This window comes from Scyliorhinus torazame, chromosome 20, assembly GCF_047496885.1.
Source record: "Scyliorhinus torazame isolate Kashiwa2021f chromosome 20, sScyTor2.1, whole genome shotgun sequence".
NCBI lineage: Eukaryota > Metazoa > Chordata > Chondrichthyes > Carcharhiniformes > Scyliorhinidae > Scyliorhinus > Scyliorhinus torazame.
In genome coordinates this window covers 26128015-26145058 of record NC_092726.1, presented here as the reverse complement: position 1 = coordinate 26145058, position 17044 = coordinate 26128015, and the positions used below count along the sequence as shown (strand labels likewise).

General features: G+C 53.7%; 1 protein-coding gene across 1 annotated transcript; it reads left to right on the top strand.

Annotated features, from left to right (window-relative positions):
- The first annotated feature begins 8098 nt into the window (after positions 1-8098).
- Positions 8099-12482, top strand: LOC140397003 (dual specificity protein phosphatase 1-A-like). The gene is made up of 5 exons (XM_072486028.1): positions 8099-8215; positions 8970-9449; positions 9714-9832; positions 9997-10216; positions 11299-12482. Exons 2-5 carry the CDS (start codon positions 9083-9085, stop codon positions 11511-11513), a joined length of 921 nt encoding a protein of 306 aa, XP_072342129.1. The 5' UTR covers positions 8099-8215; positions 8970-9082; the 3' UTR covers positions 11514-12482.
- The last annotated feature ends 4562 nt before the right edge of the window (positions 12483-17044 follow it).

Genomic DNA, 17044 nt, shown 5'->3' with positions numbered 1-17044 from the left:
TATATTTCGGTCTATGAGTTTGTGTCCCTCTGTATGCTTCCATTTGTGTGTGAGAGTGTGTGTGTGCGGGTCTGTGTGTGTGAATCCGTGTGTGGGTGTGAGTCCGTGAGGGTGAGTCTGAGCGTGTGTGTGAATCCGTGTGTGTGTGTGAATCCGTGTGTGTGTGTGTGAGAGTGCGAGTGTGAGAGTGCGTGTGTGTGTGAGTCCGTGTGTGTGTGGGAATTCTTGTGTGTGATTCCGTGTGTGTGTGTGTGAGTCCATGTGTGTGTGTGAGTCTGTGTGTACGTGTGCGAGAGTCCATGTGTGTAGAGTCCCTGTGTGTGTGTGAGTGCGAGTGTGCGTGTGTGAGTTTGCAAGTGTGAGAGTGCATGTGTGTGTGAGTCCGCTTGTGTGAGAGTTTGTATGTGTGAGAGTCCGTGTGTGTCTGAGTCTGCATGTGTGTTTGAGTCCGTGTGTGTATGTGTGTGGGAGTCCGCATGTTTAGAGTGCGTGTGTGTGAGAGTCCGCATGTGTGTGAGTCCGTCCACATGTGTGTGAGTCCGTGTGTATGTGAGCCCATGTGTGTGAGTCCTTGTGTGTGTGTGTGTCCATGTGCATGAGTCCGTGTGCATGTGTGTGTCCCCGCATGTGTGAGAGTCCATTTGTGTGTGTGAGAGTGAGAGTCAGTGTGTGTGTAAGTCCGTGTGTGTGTGAGTCTGCGTGTGTGAGAGTGTCCACATGTGTGAGAGTCCATTTGTGTGTGTGTGAGGGTCCATGTGTGTGAGAGTCCATGTGTGTAAGTCTGTGTGTGTATGAGAGTCCGCGTGTGTGTGTATGTGAGCCCATGTGTGTGAGTCCTTGTGTGTGTGTGTGAGTCCATGTGCATGAGTCCGTGTGCATGTGTGTGTGTCCGCATGTGTGAGAGTCCATTTGTGTGTGTGAGAGTGAGAGTCAGTGTGTGTGTAAGTCCGTGTGTGTGTGTGTGTGTGAGTCTGCGTGTGTGAGAGTGTCCACATGTGTGAGAGTCCATTTGTGTGTGTGTGAGGGTCCATGTGTGTGAGAGTCCATGTGTCTAAGTCTGTGTGTGTATGAGAGTCCGCGTGTGTGTGTCTGCGTGTGTGAGAGTCTATTTGTGTGTGTGAAAGTCCGCGTGTGTGAGAGTCCGTGTGTGTGTGTGTGTCTGGTGTGTGTGTGAGAGTCCGTGTGTGTGTGTGTGAGTCCGTGTGAGTGTCAGAGAGTCCGTGTGAGTGTGAGAGAGTCCGTGTGTGTGTGAGAGTCCGCGAGTGTGACTCCGTGTGTGTGTGTGTGTGTGTGTGTATCACACTATTCACGACCCTCCAACTCCTCCACTGAACGTTCTGTGTTCATCTATCCGCTGAGGACGGGATTGGGGTGGTAGCTGCAATGCGTCACTGGGATGAGAGGCCAGCTTAAACCCCAACGAATATAAAACCTTCCAGGAAATGGGGGAAGAAAATCCGTGGGGACAGAGAAGGTCCTTTGTGTTCATCATCAGGGGGTGAGCGAGGGTACTTACACATCGTCAGTGTACTGGTAAAGATTTCTAAAACTGAAAACCTTGGGGAAGACCAATGACAGCAAGTACTATACCGGGATATGTGAGTCATTCGAGGGCCTGTGAAAGGGAAACGAAGTTGAGTTGTACTTTCTATCCTAGCCACAGCCTGGGAATGTCCCGTGATTTAACAAAAAAACATGAAGTGAGATGTGGGTTTTATTTCTGAGTTCATAAGTACAACCTTGTGGCCCTGACAGGAAGAAATTCGCTCGTGTTTGGCACTAGTGGCTCATGGGCCATTTTGGAGGTGTTGTGGATCTGGGCTCGCGAGTAGGCCCAACCGGGTATGTGGAGGGTACATTTCTATCCATTAGCCTAACAATCCCGTACTTTCGCATCACCAAGATGGACGGCAGCCTTCTCTCCTGGCGTTTTAGTGTGAATTGACTGAGTTTAAGATTCACAGGCTGATTTAAACTCTCCCCTCAAACTAGGCCTCTTTTTTGAAATAAATTTAGAGTACCCAATTCTTTCCCTTTTTCTTTCCCAATTCAAGGGCAATTTAGCGCGGCCAATCCACCCACATCTTTTTGGGTTGTGGGGGCGAGGCCCACGCAGACACGGGGAGAATGTGCAAACTCCACACGGACAGTGACCCGGGGCCGGGATCGAACCCTGGACCTCGGCGCCGTGAGGGGAAATTTCTTCACTGAATAGGGTTGGATTTGGATTTGGGTTTACTGTCACATGTACCGAGGTACAGTGAAAAGTATTGCTCGGTGTACAGTCCCGACAGATCGTTCCATACTTGAAAAAACATAGGATATGCGATAAATACACAATGTAAATACACAGGCATCCTGCGAAACATACAGAGTGTAGTACGACACAGTAGAGAAGATGTGTGGAGAGATCAGTTCAGTCCATAAGAGGGGCATTTAGGAGTCTGGTGACAGCGGGGAAGAAGCTGTTTTTGAGTCTGTTCGTGCGTGTTCTCAGACTTCTGTATCTCCTGCCCGATGGAAGAGGTTGTGTTGTGGATCTTTGAAAGTCTCGACCCCAGAGGAGTGCGGAGTCTCGATGGTCGAAGATATTGAAGGCTGGGGTGGGCAGGGGACGAACGGATATGGGGAGCGGGCGGGGGAAATTGAATTCAGGCGGGCGATCTGCCACAATAGTATTGAATGGCGGAGCAGGGTCGAGGGGCCGAATGGCCCACTCCTGATCCCATTTCCTATGCTCTCCTGCACCACGTTGTCAGAAACACGGTTAGATCAATGCCATCATCCCCTGCCCCGTAATGTCAGAGAGGCCTCGATCTATCGGGGGACAGGTTCAATGTCCGGAACAGAGTCCCTGGATGGGATCTTCCACTCCTGCCTCAGTCTACAGACCTCTGAACGTATCGCCGTGTTTTCCAGTCCCGCTCGCTCTCTCTAACTCTCTATCTCTCTAACTCTCTCGCCCTCTCCCTCTCTCTCTAACACACTCTCTCTCTCTAACTCTCTCTCTCTCTATCTCTCTCTATCTATCTCTTTCTCTTTCTCCATCTCTCTCTCTACCTCTCTCTCTCTAACTCTCTCTCTATCGCTCTCTCTAACTCTCTCTCTCTATCTCTCTCTATCTATCTCTTTCTCTTTCTCCATCTCTCTCTCTACCTCTCTCTCTCTAACTCTCTCTCTATCGCTCTCTCTAACTCTCTCTCTCTATCTCTCTCTCTCTCTAACTCTCTCTCTAACTCTCTCTCTCTCTCTCTAATTCTCTCTCTCTAACTCTCTCTCTCTCTCTAATTCTCTCTCTCTATCTCTTTCTCTATCTCTCTTTCTACCTCGCTCTCTCTAACTCTCCCTCTATCTATCCCTCTCTCTATCTATCTAACTCTCTCTTTCTATCTCTCTCTCTCTAACTCTCTCTCTCTGTACCTCTCTCTCTATTTATCTTTCTCTCTCTAACTCTCTCTCTCTCTCTAACTCTCTCTCTCTATCTCTAACTCTGTCTCTCTCTAACTCTCTCTCCCTAACTCTCTCTCTCTCTAACTCTCTTTCTCTCTCTAACTCTCTCTCTATCTATCTATCTCTTTAACTCTCTCTCTAACTCTCTCTCTCTCTCTCTCTCTCTAACTCTGTCTCTCTCTAACTCTCTCTCTCTAACTCTCTCTCTCTAACTATCTCTCTCTCACTCTCTCTCTGTACCTCTCTCCCTCTCTCTCTATTTATCTCTCTCTCTAACTATCTCTCTCTCACTCTCTCTCTCTAACTATCTCTCTCTCACTCTCTCTCTGTACCTCTCTCCCTCTCTCTCTATCTCTCTCTCACTCTCTCTCTGTACCACTCTCTCTCTCTCTCTATCTCTCTCTCACTCTTTCTCTGTACCTCTCTCTCTATCTATCTCTCTAACTCTCTCTCTCTATCTCTCTCTCTAATTCTCTCTCTCTAACTCTCTCCCTCTAACTCTCTATCTCTTTCTCTCTCTCTAACTCTCTCTTTCTATCTCTCTCTCTCTAACTCTCTCTCTGTACCACTCTCTCTCTCTAACTCTCTCTCTGTACCTTTTTCTCTCTCTCTCTATTTATCTTTCTCTCTCTAACTCTCTCTCTCTCTCTCTAACTATCTCTCTCTCTCTAACTCTCTCTCTCTCTGTACCTCTCTAACTCTCTCTCTAACTCTCTCTCTCTCTCTCTATCTCTAACTCTGTCTCTCTCTCTCTCTAACTCTCTTTCTCTCTATCTCTCTCTAACTCTCTCTCTATCTATCTCTCTCTTTAACTCTCTCTCTCTATCTCTCTCTCTCTCTAACTCTGTCTCTCTCTCTATCTCTAACTCTGTCTCTCTCTAACTCTCTCTCTCTCTAACTCTCCTTCTCTCTATCTCTCTCTAACTCTCTCTCTAACTCTCTCTCTCTCTATCTCTCTCTCTAACTCTCTCTCTCTAACTATCTCTCTCTAACTCTCTCTCTTTGTACCTCTCACTCTCTCTCTAACTCTGTCTCTCTCTAACTCTCTCTCTCTCTCTCTCTATTTATCTCTCTCTCACTCTTTCTCTGTACCTCTCTCTCTCTCTCTATTTATCTCTCTCTCTCTATCTCGCTCTCTCTCCTTTTGGTAGCCCGAGTATTGGCTGGCGGGGTGTGGGGGTTGGGCAGTGGAGGGCCGGGATTCCCAGTTTGGATTTAGCCATTCACATTCCTGGGGCCCGGCCTGTCACTTCACCAAGCCTGACCCCAAGCCAAGCATGCAGGCAATGGAGTTCCTCCTGGACCCACACACTACCAAGGGAGTATTGCCCAGTGGCACGGAGGTCAGCATTGTTGCCTCACAGCGCCAGGGTCCCAGGTTCGATTCCCCGCTGGGTCACTGTCTGTGCGGAGCCTGCACGTCCTCCCCGTGTCTGCGTGGGTTTCCTCCGGGTGCTCCGGTTTCCTCCCATAGTCCAAAGATGTGCAGGTGAGGTGGGGTTACAGGGATAGAGTGGGCCGAGGTGCGGTATTCTTTCAGAGGGTCGGTGCAGACTCGAGGGGCCGAATGGCCTCCTTCTGCACTGTGGGGATTCAAAATGCAAGTCGTCTGAAGCAAATTCTTGTGACCACCCACCACCTCCCCCCACCACCTCGCAATGTTTTGTCTGAGGGGGTTTTTAGACCTTCACGGTGTCTGGGTTAGTGAGTGGAGGGTATCTTTAAGTTTCGAACGCTGGTGTTTTAATCCACTTCGATCAGTCGAAAGCTGTGTTATTGGTGAATCAGATGAGGGCGGAAAGCCAGCACTGCAGGTTTCGGGGGGGTGGGGGAGCAGTTTGCATCAATCGAGTGTCATAATATCGCGAGGAGGACTTCACAATAAGTGTGTGACGTGTTGTTTGTGTTTCTCTCGCTGTTCCCTTCCTGACGTAGTTTATGTGTCAACTTAAGAATAAAAATAGTTACGATCAACGTCCAGGAGGAGGTGGGGCGAGAGCGGGCAGGGAGCGGAAAACAGACGTCCAAACGTGAATCCCTTTCCCGGGACTCGCGAAAGGCGTCGGTTCTGGTCCACGCGCCTTTGAAGAGCGAGCTCTCGCAAGCACCTCTTTGGAGATCTTCCTGCAGACTCTGCACAGACAGTGACCCAAGCCGGAATCGAACCTGGGACCCTGGCGCTGTGAGGCAACAGTGCTGACTACTGTGCTGCCATGCCGCCCCAGGCACCTGAGGGCATGGGCGCCAAATGGCGGTGCGATGGAACATCGGGGGATGCTCAAGAGGCCGGAATTGGAGGAGCGCGGAGGGGCTGGGGGGAGATGGCCCGGTGGTTAGCATTGTTGCCTCGCCGCGCCAGGGACACATGTCCGATTACGGCCTTGGGTGACTGTCTGGGTGTGGACTCTGCACGCTCTCCCCGTGTCTGCGTGGGTTTCCTCCGGGTGCTCCGGTTTCCTCCCACAGTCCAAAGATGCGCAGGTTAGGTGGATTGGCCGCGCTAAATTGCCCCTTAGTGTCCAGGGATGTGCAGGTTAGGTGGGGTTATGGGGATAGGGTGGGGAGTGGGCCTAAGTGGGGTGCTATTTCAGAGAGTCGGTGCAGACTCGATGGGCCGAATGGCCTCCTTCTGCTCTGTAGGGATTCTATGACAAAACTACACATGAGCACTCAAGTCAGAGGGCGACCTTTCACCACTTACTCGAGGTCGAATGAGATGATTCAACGCGACCTCACCGGCTTATCCATGCCTCGTCATTTGATCGGAGGGTTGGAACAAATTAAAGTATCTATCAACCGCAACTGCTCACCATTAATCCCTCCCTTCCGCCCACCCCCCCATTAATTTCAAACATTCATCATTCTAATCACCTTCCCAACCTCTTCCAAAATTCACAAATTCCTGTAAAGTAGTGCTCTGCAGTCCTAGAGTTTTCCCATGTTCCTTTGGTCCTCCGAGTTCTTATCCTCAATCTCACATCCCGTTCTTGACCCCTTCCACCAGGATCAACTAAGATGGCCGACAGAGAGGAGGGACTAAGATGGCCGACAGAGAGGAGGGACTAAGATGGCCGACAGAGAGGAGGGACTAAGATGGCCGACAGAGAGGCGGAACTAAGATGGCCGACAGAGAGGAGGGACTAAGATGGCCGACAGAGAGGAGGGACTAAGATGGCCGACAGAGAGGAGGGACTAAGATGGCCGACAGAGAGGAGGAACTAAGATGGCCGACAGAGAGGAGGAATTTCTTTCAGAAGGTGGTCAGTCTGTGCAATTCGCTCCCCCCAGAGAGTGGTGGGGGCTGTGGGTCGCTGAATATATTCAAGGTTGGGTTAGACAGATTTTTGATCGACAAGAGGGTGAAGGGGACAGGGATGGAAAGCGGAGCCTGGGGCCCACAAGAGCAGCCATGATCGTATGGTCTTGTGGGGCAGGCTTGAGGGGCCAAATGGCCTCCTCCTACTCCTGTTTCTCAGGTTCTTATGTTCATTTCTTCGGGAATGGGCGAACTTTTACTGTTGATCGAGCTGGTGGCTGCACGGGTTGTACCGGGGCGTGTTTTTCCTGTAAAACTCTATGGGAGGGACTCTTGGTTCCCCGACGACGATTTTGTAATTGGTGATCGGGCGGAGAATCCTTTTTAACGATGGAATCGGGGGGCGGCGCCTGATTCGGATGCTCCGTCCCCTCCAAAATGGCGTCACCGCGTTGTGCGCTGTTGGGAGACCTCAGGACGTCACATGAGGCCCTCCCCCGAGGCTGCGCCCCCGATGGGCCGAGTTCCCGACCGTGCGGGGGACGTGCGGCATCAACGGTCGGGAATCCGGCGTGGCGGCTGCGGACTGTGTCTGGTGGCGCCACAGTCGGGCGGGAGCCGTACCGCTGGTTGGGGGAGGGGCTTCGGCGAGCGCTGGGGGGGGGGGGGGGGTACTGGTGGGGGGTGGCCCGGGAGTGGTGAGGGGGGTGTCCAGGGGGGCACTATCTGGCAGGTCGGGTCCGCGCACGACCCTGTTGACCGCCACAGGCAATCCTCCGGCCATTTTTGTTCTGCGCCTGGTACCCCCTTACCGGAGGGTCGGTGCTGGGGCGCCGTCGATATTTTTGACGTAGAAACGTCAAGTATCCTCCGGAAATAGCCTGGAAATCGGAGAATCAAGCCCTATGAGTTTATGACAGGATATTAGTGTCTCTGGGGAATCGAGGTGGGGGGTGCTGAGGGGAGGTGAGTAGGTGGGATTGAGACAATGGTTTAGACAATGGATGGGCTGAATCGTCCACCCCCCCCCCCCCCCATGTTGTCGAACACCGAGCAGAGGGTGTTACCAGTAAATTCCCCTCCGTACCCCGGCCAGTCAGAGAAGGAGGGGAGAGGAGGGACAGGGGCAAACCCTCTTGGCAACATTCACTGGGGGCTTTACCCAGCACCCAAATGTGACAAAAAAAATGCTTCAAGGCCGGTGTCGCCTGTGGGCCACGCCTCCCACAATCCCTACCACGTCATTAGCCGGGACGGGAGGGGGGGGGGGGGGGGGGGGGGTGTTTGAATGGTGTTTCCTGGGCCCACGGGCAGTGACGAAATGCTTTCTTGTTTGGAGAGAAGAGGGGGAGCGTGACCCTGTGATGTCAATGACCTAATAAGGCAGCTACCAGCAAGGGTTCCGGCTCCGACAGTATAAAATGACAAGAGGCAGCTTCCTCACAAAGAAACTAAAAGGATTCAAGTGGATTTAAGCTCCAACTGTGCATTCCTCCCTCAGCACTGACCGTAAGTATTCGCCAGGTCGCAACTTAACTCGCTTACACTCTCAAAGACCCATTGAACTCTCTATTTTGCAGTCACTTCATTTATAACCATGAATTACAAAGAGGCTTGTTGACGGTGAAGTCAAACTTGAATCTGAAATGAAAATCTTTTTAAAGCTGCTTTTTAAACGAAAATATGCCGGACAGAGAGTTAAGTTTAATTCAAACGTTTGGGATCAAATTTAAATCTCTATGTTTTTTAAAATAATATTCGTAAAGTTATCTTAAATTGCTTATATTATAATTTAATTTAACTTTATTTTCAGCTGAGTTTAATTTCAGTATTACTGCAATGTGCTGGAATCAAATTGAATTTTTAAATGTTCTGTGTTTTTATTCTGTACGATTACTTTTAAAAAATAGATTTAGAATACCCAATTCTTTTTTTTCCCCCAATTAAGGGGCAATTTAGCGCGGCCAATTCACCTACCCTGCGCATCTTTTTGGGTTGTGGGGGCGAGACCCTCGCAGACACGGGGGGGAGAATGTGCAAACTCCTCACGGACAGCGACCCGGGGCCGGGATCGGACCCGGGTCCTCGGCGCCGTGAGGCAGCAGTGCTAACCCACTGTGCCACCCGGAAAGATCATTTTACCCGTAACCGGAATCGAATCAGTAAATTCTTCAAGGACCAGAAAGTTGACTTGAATATAATTGTTGGGAATGGGATTTGATGACAATTGTATTCAAAAACGTCACTTTTTTTTTGGGAACAGAAACAGGGACTACCTTCTCGGTTGTCAACTTGAGAGAGGGAGATCGTCACAGGATAAAGTGAAAGAGAAGATTTTGTTCATCTGCTATTGCAAGTCGTGCCACTCGTTGCAATATGGTGACCGCCGAATCGCTGGAGGTGGACTGTTGCCACTTGGTGAAGCTGCTGGTCGAAGAAATCCTCCTGCTGGACTGTCGCCCTTTCTTGAGTTTCAATGTCTCCCACATCCGGGGGTCGCGCAACGTGTACTGTAACACCATCGTGAAGCGGCGGTCGAAAGGAGCCATCGCCCTGGACTGCATCCTGCCCGAGCAGAGTCTCCGCGCCGCCCTGAGCTGCAGCCGCTACCGGAAGGTGGTGGTCTTCGACGAGAGGAGCCCCTGCTTGGCCGCCCTCGGTCGGGACAACACAGCCAGGCTGGTCCTCCACACCCTCAATGCTGAGCTGGACACCAGCAGAGTGCAGCTCTGTTTCTTGAAAGGTAAGACTTAATTCCGCCTACCCCTCGAAAACAGATCCAAACGATTATATGAGAGGCACGCTCTGATTTAAGAAAAACTACTTGCTCTGCAGGCGAAAGTGCTTGCTCACGGGCAGTCAGCTTAATCTAGAGTCTACCCACCAAGATCTGATTACGTGGGTCAAACTTTCCAGTGAATGCCATCTCTCAGCCCTCCCCCTGGGCCTGACTTGATGGTATACTTGGTGCAATTCTGTTTATTAACCTTCTCTCTCTCTCTCGCAGGAGGCTACGAGACCTTTCATTCCCTCTTCCCCGAGATGTGCACCGAGGACCTCAGCTGTTGCCCACAGACGGGCACCATGCCCACGTTGGTCGCCAGGGGCACACCGCTATACGATCAGGTGAGGAGCCCAGAGGGGAGTCAGAGCTCTCGATTCATGTGCGGAGGGGGGGAGGGGGGTAGGCAGGGAGCACAGTTGGCCACGATAATCACTACAGCTTTCATTAAACTCTTGTCGTTTTGATCTGTCCTAACGCGGGAGCAATGTGTTTGGATTCTTTCCAGGGCGGTCCCGTGGAGATTCTGCCTTTCCTCTACCTTGGCAGCGCCCTGCACTCCTCCCGGAAAGAGACTCTGCAGTCGCTGGGAATAACGGCGCTCCTCAACGTGTCCTCCAACTGCCCCAACTGTTTCGAGGGGATCTTCCAGTACAAGTGCATCCCAGTGGAGGACAGTCACATGGCTGACATCAGCGCCTGGTTTTGCGAAGCTATTGATTTCATTGGTGAGTGAGCGGTTTTTTTCTTCCCTTCAACCTTCCCTTCAGCTCCCGGCCATCCATCAGGCACCAGGTTTCCCGATCGGGGAGACAAGTGCTCATCTAAACGCTTCTTAATAGTTGTGAGAGTTCCTGCCTTGACCACCCTTTCGGGCTGTGAGTTCCCATCATCCTCTGGGCGAAAGAGCTCCTCCTCAAATCCCCTCTCAGCCTCCTGCTCCTTCCCTTAAATCTGTGCCCCCCTCCCCAAAAGAGAAACATTTCTACCTATCCATGTCCCTCATTCCCGTACCCGGCCTCCTCGAACAGGCGCTGGAATGTGGCGACTAGGGGCTTTTCAGAGTAACTTCATTGAATCCTACTTGTGACAATAAGCGATTATTATTATTATATTATTACTTTCCACGTAACAATTTCCTCCTGATAAGGGCGGGGCAAGGTGGCGCAGAGGTTAGCACTGCTGCCTCATTCTGCCGAGGACCCGGGTTCGATCCGGCCCCGGGTCACTGCCCGTGTGGAGTTTGCACATTCTCCCCGTGTCTGCGTGGGTCTCACTCCCACAACCCAAAAAGATGTGCAGGGTAGGTGGATTGGCCGCGCTAAATTGCCCCTTCATTGGAAAAGTGTAATTGGGTACGCTAAATTTAAAAAGAAAAAAATCCTTCCCGAAAGAGGCATTCATGAACCAGATGGGTTTTTACGACAATCAGTGAGAGTTTCACGACCTCCATCATATTTTATTAATTGAATTTAAACAATAATCGCTCATTGTCACAAGTTGGCTTCAATGAAGTTACTGTGAAAAGCCCCTAGTCGCCACATTCCGGCGCCTGTTCGGGGAGGCTGGCACGGGAATTGAACCGTGCTGCTGGCATTGTTCTGCATTGCAAGACGGCTGTTTAGCCCACTGTGCTAAACCAGCCTATTCCCCAAGGAGATCTGACGCCTGTCTTCTGGGTATTAGCCAGGGAACCAGCCCAGTGACATGGCCACTGCCCCACCAGTTGCCCCAATGTTTAGGATGTGAATGATGCCCATGTTTGCCACATATTAATGAGATTTTCCTCCTTGGATTTGCCCCCTATTAGATTCAGTGAAGAACAATGGCGGACGGGTCTTGGTTCACTGCCAGGCTGGCATCTCTCGGTCCGCCACCATCTGCCTGGCATATCTCATCCGAACACAGCGGGTGGGCCTGGAAGAAGCCTTCGACTTTGTCAAGCAGCGCCGTGGAGTCATCTCGCCCAACCTGGGCTTCATGGGGCAACTGCTACAGTTCGAGACCGAGGTCCTCTGTCGCTAAAGCCAACAGGCCGGGTTTTTGCATTTCGGGTTGGGTGGGGGTGGGGGGGACAAAACGCAGGTCGCCGCTCCTCCCAGCAGTCCTCTTTCACCCCCCCCTCCTCAACTCTAATGACCGGGAAAATGGCGTGCCTCACCGCCCACTTTGGTGACCCTCCTGTTGAGCCACTAGGCCGGTTAACGACACGCGACGCGAACTCTGTACCAGCCTTCTCCACTCATAAGAGACAGAACTGCAGCACATCTCGTCCGCCAGGTGGCCATCTGAGTACTTCACTGTTGCAGGAGCTGTTGACTTCAATCCCAGCATGCTGACATTCCCATTGGGAATGAGCGGGACAATTCATTCCCTGCCGTCTGACAAGGAGGCCTGTTTGATCGAAATCTGCGAGTTGAGTTGACGCCGTACGCACCACCTCTTGGCGCGTGCCGCCCTGCCGGTTTATAGGAGTCAGCTCACCGGGAACCATCCCGTGATGATACCCTCCCGGAGATTATCCCGCCCAAGTGCTGCTCTTCCCATCGCGGAATGGATGCCGGGCGCCTGCCGATGTTTGTTTGTTTGTTTGTTTGTTCTCTGAGCCAGAACCGTCCTGAGCTGGGGTAAACGCTGCCACCATGTGAGACTCACTGGGACGTGCGTTTCTCTACCTTGCTGCACTGACTGCGTTCGAGAGGGTGGCTCCCAAGCCAGGCGGAGCCCACCTCAGGCTAAAGTCGCTGAAACGATGAGAATCACCCCGGACTCTCGCCTCACAGCCCCCTCTCGAAACACAATGGAAAATGTGACTTGCTCTCTGTTATAAGAGAACTACCTGCTAATTTCCTTTGGAAGGAAAGTACTTTATAAATAAATATATATATATATACGCACAAATATATTTTAAAATACGGGTTTAGTAAATTATGGGATGCATTATTTATTCTGTGACAAATAAAATGATTTGAAAATTTGCAATATTTACGTCTCCTTGTTAAGTGTTTCCGATTGTCAGCTCCTTGCTTCTCGTGGCATTCTGGGCATTTTGGCACCGTAACAGCCAAAGTCAGTGGCTGATCGTTTTTGGCACAGAGTGAGCCCACCGAGGCCGTCAGTCAATGAGTAAATGTCTCCGGGAAGGGGGGGGGCGGGGGGGAGTGTGAAAGCTTTCCAACGCTCACCATGGTCAGAGCAGGGGAGATTCCCTCTTCAGATACACAGGGACGTTCACAGCGCAAAGGAGGCTATTCGGCCCGTCGTTCCCAGGAATGTCTGACGACACTAATCCCATTTTCCAACACTGGGCCCATCACCCTGGAGGCGCAAATAAATATCGAAATACATCTCAAATGTTGCTTAACCACCCTTTCAGGCAGCGAGTTCCAGGTTCCCACCACCTTCTGGGTGAAAAGGTTTTTCCCCAAATCCCCTCAATCTCCTGCCCCTTAACTTTAAACTTGTGTCCCTCATAATGTTGTCCACCTCAATCAGGTCCCCCCTCAGCCTTCTCTGCTCCAAGGAAAACAACCCCAGCCTAACCAGCCTCTCTCCATAGCTGAAACGCTCCAGCCCAGGCAACATCCTGGTGAATCCCCTCTGCACCCTCTCTAGTGCAATCACATTCTTCCGATAGAGTGGCGACGAGAACTGCACCCAGTACTCTAGCTGTGACCTAACCAGCGTTTTATACAGCTCAGTCATAGCCTCCCCGCTCTTATAGTCTATACCTCGGCTAATAAAGGCAAGTATCCCATCAGCCTTCTTAACCATCTTACCTACCTGTCCTGCTGCCTTCAGGGATCGATGGACATGTACCCCAAGGTCCCTCTGGTCCTCTGTACTTTCCACATCTGACCATTCATCGTGCAATCCTTTGCCTCCTTCGGCGTCCCCAAATCCGGTACCTCCCCCTTTCCCAGGTTGAATTGCATTCGCCACTTCTCTGCCCACCGGACCAGCCCCGATATTCCCAGTCCGTCACGCGGTGGAACGAACACTGGAGTCTCTCCTCTCACAATCCACGCCTCGAGGTTACAACAGGCTTGTGAAAAGGTACGTTGAGAGTCAGAGAGAGAGACGAAATAACGGGAAGAGTTAGAGCGAAGGGGCGAGGGCTGGCGGTGAAGGATGAGAGGTGGAAACAGGAGGAATGGAGGGGGGGAAGCAATGGAGATAGGGAGGGATGACACCATGGATAGAATTGGACCAAAGCGGGGAATTTTAAAAGTCAAGTGTATTTGAAGTCAGCTCGTTCAGTGAGGAAATAGCTCCCCTTAGTGGCCACCTATTGTATAAACCCGATAATGCTGCGTTCTGAAGATGGATGTGGATGAGGGAGGCCTATCATTCTGCTCGCCCGGTGATCCAGGCTGGAAGTCATCTCAAATTTAACTTGTCTCGCCTCCTGCAACATTACTGTGCCTCATACTCCGATTCTGTCCTCTTCCCTCCTCTCACATTCCCCCAATCCCTGTGTAAAATATTTCAATATCACGGGAATCAACTCCTTGGTGGTGAAGGAGATATCGGCCTGTTCCCCATTGCTGACCAACTTTCTCTCTGCTCAGGTCACCAAAACCCAATTTTTCAACCTTTCCTGACATCTGGGGCGGGATTCCCCCTCTGGGCGACCGAGTCCCCCGCGCCCGCCGGAGAACGGGCGAGAATCACTCCGGACTTTTTCCTCGAAGGTCCGAGGGGACTCCCCGTTCTCCGGGGGGCTCCCGCCGTGCGGCCTGCAGCTCTGGCTGCCGGCGGAGCCCCGCGGGACAGACCTGCGGCCTAGCAGGCAGGCGGCGGCCCACATCGGCGCGGACGGCGCCGACACGGCGGAGCCACACAGCGGGCCCGGTCGGAGGAGATAGGTCGTTCCCAGATCGCGATGTCCCGCCATTGAGGCCCCTCCCCAACACCCCCCCCCCCCCCCCACCATGACGCCCACACCAGCCGCGATTCCGAGTTCCCGCCAGGTGGAACCACTCTGGCGGGACTCGGCCTGTCGAGCGCGGAGATTCGCCGGCGGGGGGCGGGGGGCCTTTTCCAACTGCCCCCAACCAGTGCCGGGTCGATTGCACACGTGCGAATGGCGGCGATTCTCCGGTCGCTCCTGCGCCGAGCGCGATTTCGGCGCGGAAGATGAAAGAATCCTGCCCCCCGACAGAGGGCACGGGCGGTGAGGGGTCTAGAGAGGGTGGGGGTAGAGAGGGTGGGGTGGTGGGGGGTAGAGAGGGTGGGGGTAGAGAGGGTGGGGTGGTGGGGGGTAGAGGGGGTGGGGGTAGAGAGGGTGGGGTGGTGGGGGGTAGAGAGGGTGGGGTGGTGGGAGGTAGAGGGGGTGGGGGTAGAGAGGGTGGGGTGGTGGGGGGTAGAGAGGGTGGGGTGGTGGAGGGTAGAGAGGGTGGGGTGGTGGGGGTAGAGAGGGTGGGGTGGTGGAGGGTAGAGAGGGTGGGGGTAGAGAGGGTGGGGGGTAGACAGGGTGGGGGTGGTGGGTGGTAGACAGGGTGGGGTGGTGGGGGGTAGAGAGGGTGGGGGTAGAGAGGGTGGGGGTGGTGGGGGGTAGAGAGGGTGGGGGTAGAGAGGGTGGGGTGGTGGGGGGTAGACAGGGTGGGGTGGTGGGGGGTAGACAGGGTGGGGGTGGTGGGTGGTAGACAGGGTGGGGTGGTGGGGGGTAGAGAGGGTGGGGGTAGAGAGGGTGGGGGTGGTGGGGGGTAGAGAGGGTGGGGGTAGAGAGGGTGGGGTGGTGGGGGGTAGACAGGGTGGGGTGGTGGGGGGTAGACAGGGTGGGGGTGGTGGGGGGTAGACAGGGTGGGGTGGTGGGGGGTAGAGAGGGTGGGGGTAGAGAGGGTGGGGTGGTGGGGGGTAGACAGGGTGGGGTGGTGGGGGGTAGACAGGGTGGGGGTGGTGGGGGGTAGACAGGGTGGGGGTGGTGGGGGGTAGACAGGGTGGGGTGGTGGGGGGTAGAGAGGGTGGGGGTAGAGAGGGTGGGGGTGGTGGGGGGTAGAGAGGGTGGGGGTAGAGAGGGTGGGGTGGTGAGGGGTAGACAGGGTGGGGGTGGTGGGGGGTAGACAGGGTGGGGGTGGTGGGGGGTAGACAGGGTGGGGGTGGTGGGGGGTAGAGAGGGTGGGGTGGTGGGGGTAGAGAGGGTGGGGTGGTGGGGGGTAGACAGGGTGGGGTGGTGGGGGGTAGAGAGGGTGGGGGTAGAGAGGGTGGGGTGGTGGGGGGTAGACAGGGTGGGGTGGTGGTGGGTAGACAGGGTGGGGGTGGTGGGGGGTAGACAGGGTGGGGGTGGTGGGGGGTAGAGAGGGTGGGGTGGTGGGGGTAGAGAGGGTGGGGTGGTGGGGGGTAGAGAGGGTGGGGTGGTGGGGGGTAGACAGGGTGGGGTGGTGGGGGGTAGACAGGGTGGGGTGGTGGGGGGTAGAGAGGGTGGGGGGTAGAGAGGGTGGGGTGGTGGGGGGTAGAGAGGGTGGGGTGGTGGTGGGTAGACAGGGTGGGGTGGTGGGGGGTAGACAGGGTGGGGGTAGAGAGGGTGGGGTGGTGGTGGGTAGAGAGGGTGGGGGGTAGAGAGGGTGGGGTGGTGGGGGGTAGAGAGGGTGGGGTGGTGGTGGGTAGACAGGGTGGGGTGGTGGGGGGTAGACAGGGTGGGGGTAGAGAGGGTGGGGTGGTGGTGGGTAGAGAGGGTGGGGTGGTGGGGGGTAGACAGAGACGGGGTGGTGGGGGGTAGACAGGGTGGGGTGGTGGGGGGTAGAGAGGGTGGGGGTAGAGAGGGTGGGGTGTGGGGGGTAGAGAGGGTGGGGGCAGCTGGGGGTATAAAAAAAAAATCCTGCCCCTGCTCTCCAGCAGGGTAAGAACTCTTACAACACCAGGTTAAAGTCCAACAGGTTTGTTTCGAATCACTAGCTTTCGGAGCGCTGCTCCTTCCTCAGGTGAATGAAGAGGTGGGTTCCAGAAACATACAAGTAGACCAAGTGAAAGATGCAAGACGATACTTTGAATGCGAGCATTTGCAGGTAATTAGGTTTTTACAGATCCAGAGATGGGGTAACCCCAGGTTAAAGAGGTGTGAATTGTGTCAAGCCAGGACAGTGGGTAGGATTTTGCAGGCCAGATGGTGGGGGATGAATGTAATGCGACATGAATCCCAGGTCCCGGTTGAGGCCGCATTCATGTGTGCGGAACTTGGCTATAAGTTTCTGCTCGGCGATTCTGCGTTGTCGCGCGTCCCGAAGGCCGCCTTGGAGAACGCTTACCCGGAGATCAGAGGCTGAATGCCCTTGACTGCTGAAGTGTTCCCCGACTGGAAGGGAACATTCCTGCCTGGTGATTGTCGCGCGATGTCCGTTCATCCGTTGTCGCAGCGTCTGCATGGTCTCGCCAATGTACCACGCTTCGGGACATCCTTTCCTGCAGCGTATGAGGTAGACAACGTTGGCCGAGTCGCACGAGTATGTACCGCGTACCTGGTGGGTAGTGCTCTCACATGTAATGGTGGTATCCATGTCGATGATCTGGCACGTCTTGCAGAGATTGCCATGACAGGGTTGTGTGGTGTCGTGGTC